The 2,754-nt window shown below is 31.7% G+C and overlaps 1 protein-coding gene across 1 annotated transcript in view; it reads right to left on the minus strand.

Annotated features, from left to right (window-relative positions):
* The window catches only part of LOC106883843 (squidulin), a 195,676-nt gene that overhangs the window by 9,745 nt on the left and 183,177 nt on the right, over positions 1 to 2,754 (minus strand). The window contains exon 4 of the mRNA XM_052971897.1: positions 344 to 589. Coding sequence (XP_052827857.1) covers positions 344 to 589 — 246 coding nt within the window. The remainder of the gene's footprint in view (positions 1 to 343; positions 590 to 2,754) is intronic.

Consider the following 2,754-nt stretch of genomic DNA (forward strand, 5'->3'; position numbering starts at 1 on the left):
ATATATAGGACTGGCTATGTGGTAAGTAGCTTGCCTACCAACCAGATGGTTCCGGGTTCAGTCTCACTGCGTGGCACCTTGGGCAAGTGTAAACTACTATGGCCTCGGGCCCACCAAAGCCTTGTGAGTGGATTTGGTAGACGGAAACTGAAAGAATATGCATTTGGATATTGAGAGTGCGAAGAAGAATGGGACGGAGGTGACTGATATATGGGTAGTTAAATACACAAATCATGTCAAATCGGTATTCTTGATGCCTGTGCTCACATTATATTTCTTTTAATCTCCTAACAATGCCTGTAAGCGTTAAGACACGTCAGTAAATATAATTATTAAGGCTTACCTTCATAACTGACCATCCCATCGCCATCCAAATCTGCCTCTTTTATCATATCTTCTAGTTCTCCTTCGGTCAGCTTTTCATCCGAGAAATTAACCATGACTTGACGCAGTTCGGCAGCTGTTATAAGTCCATTGCCATCTTTATCGAACACACGGAAAGCTTCTTTCATTTCCCTCTCTGCGTCTGGTGGACCCATCTGTCTCGCCATCATCTCCACAAATTCGGGATATTCGATTGTGCCATTTCCTAGAAGAAAATAAAATTATTATTTCAGAAATAGAAGAAAAAATTGGTTTTGAAGTTTAATTTCTGCTCAATCCATATTTTTTTACATTGAAGATGTATTGGATAGTTAGAAATATTCGACTGTTGTTTTATTATTTATTTTAAACCTTTCCAACTTTATTTGAATTAGAACGAAAAATATTTTCTCGTGGTGTTTTAACATATCTCTTTTTGCTTTGGGGAAATCTTTTCGTCCGATGCAAAGTTTTCTTTTTTTTTTTACCGCTTTTAAAATACGAATAAATCTTAGTTCTCTTCAGACATCTGGCGATGGAGTGCCATATAATGAGGAATTTTCGTTTCAGGTGGTTTAGTTAACAAACAACAAATACCTGATATTTTTTCTGGCCACGTTGGTTATTTTGAACATAAGAACAGTTATATAGTGTTACGTTTTAATATTAACATAGAGATAAAAATAAGAATTTATAGCAAGAACGACAATACGATGTTAAAAATAGAAATTTATTCCTCGCTATGAACACTTAAATGTTTACAGTGCAAAATTGCAAAATTAATTATTTCTATATTTAATAATTTGGAGAATATAAATTAATGACATGTTTTTATACAAGAAACTAATTCAGACATTAAGATTAGAAAAATCAATATTACATGTTTCTGTGTTTTTTTTTAAATACTTAATATATATATATATACAAAATTAAATAAATGAATATACTTCAAACAGTATATAATATACAGAAGACATACAAATATTTGAAATTACTATATATTTTATCGACACTTCTAAAGACGAAGTATAAATGCTAAGTTTATCAACGATAAAGTTGTTTACTCATTTATCATTTTGTATTGTAGTTATTTCTTTACAACAAATAATCTTAAAGTCATAAATATATACATACATACTTACACATGCACATACTTAGGCACGGACACATATGCATGAACACATGCACATGCACAAATATATACTGAGAGAAGAAGAGAGAGAGCTAATTATACGCATACATTCATACAGTTATAGACATAGAAGTATGGTGTACTGCTGCGTCATTTGCAGGATGAACAACAAACATAAGATTTAAATATCTAAACCGTAAGCAGACGAGCTTGTATAGCGTGCCGTGAAATATCCTGCAATAGTCCAGGCTTAAATATACCGAAATTCATACATACATACATACATACATACATACATACATACATACATGCATGCATACATATATGCATACATTCAAACATGCATACATATATATCTCCGTACATAAGTATGTATATATGAATACATACACTTATACATACGTGCGTAAGTATGCATGTATATAAACGCTCACACTGTTAACATTTTACTCTTACTGCTTTTGGTGACGCACCTGAAACCTATCTGCAACATGCATACCATCCTGGGGTAATAGGCTGTGTAGCTTTGTGATTCTATATAGGCATGTTTGTGTGTATGTGCTTGTGTGTTAGCGTGCTCCGAGGTCTCGACAAGATCACAGGTTTGAACACATGAACTGAAAGTTTGTAAAAGAACACGTCGTTTTGCGCCGAAGGCCATAGTGCATTTAAAGTTTACTGCGATTTTCCAGATTCTTCGTTGAATTATGACTATTCATCTTCACCTCAATCAGAGTAATGTATTTTGCAAAATTTTTCAAATTGTAAATACAATTCATTCACAGTAACTTTATCAATTATTATAGAATATTTTATAAGTTTCCTAAAACAAATATGATGGCTTCTGTGTCTGATATATTTGTATTGTTTCTTATTTTTCTCAGTTGGTTTGATATTTAACTATGAATATATGGCTGTATACACACACACACACACACACACACACACATACACACACACACACACACACATGCATATATATATATATATATATATATATATATATATTTATATTTATATATTTATATATTTGATCCTTTATATTGAACACTCAATATTTCATCTACATTCAATACTTTCTTTCATGGTGCCATCCATTTTTATTTTATTTTATTTTATATTGTATATTGTATATCATATTATATATTGTATATTCCATATTCTATACCCCACATTAGTTCTGCAGGAATATAAATAAAACATAAAAAACAGACAGTGTTGGAACTCTTTTAAGCAAAATAATATATTCCTCTATACAC

The sequence above is a fragment of the Octopus bimaculoides genome, chromosome 11, assembly GCF_001194135.2.
Source record: "Octopus bimaculoides isolate UCB-OBI-ISO-001 chromosome 11, ASM119413v2, whole genome shotgun sequence".
NCBI lineage: Eukaryota > Metazoa > Mollusca > Cephalopoda > Octopoda > Octopodidae > Octopus > Octopus bimaculoides.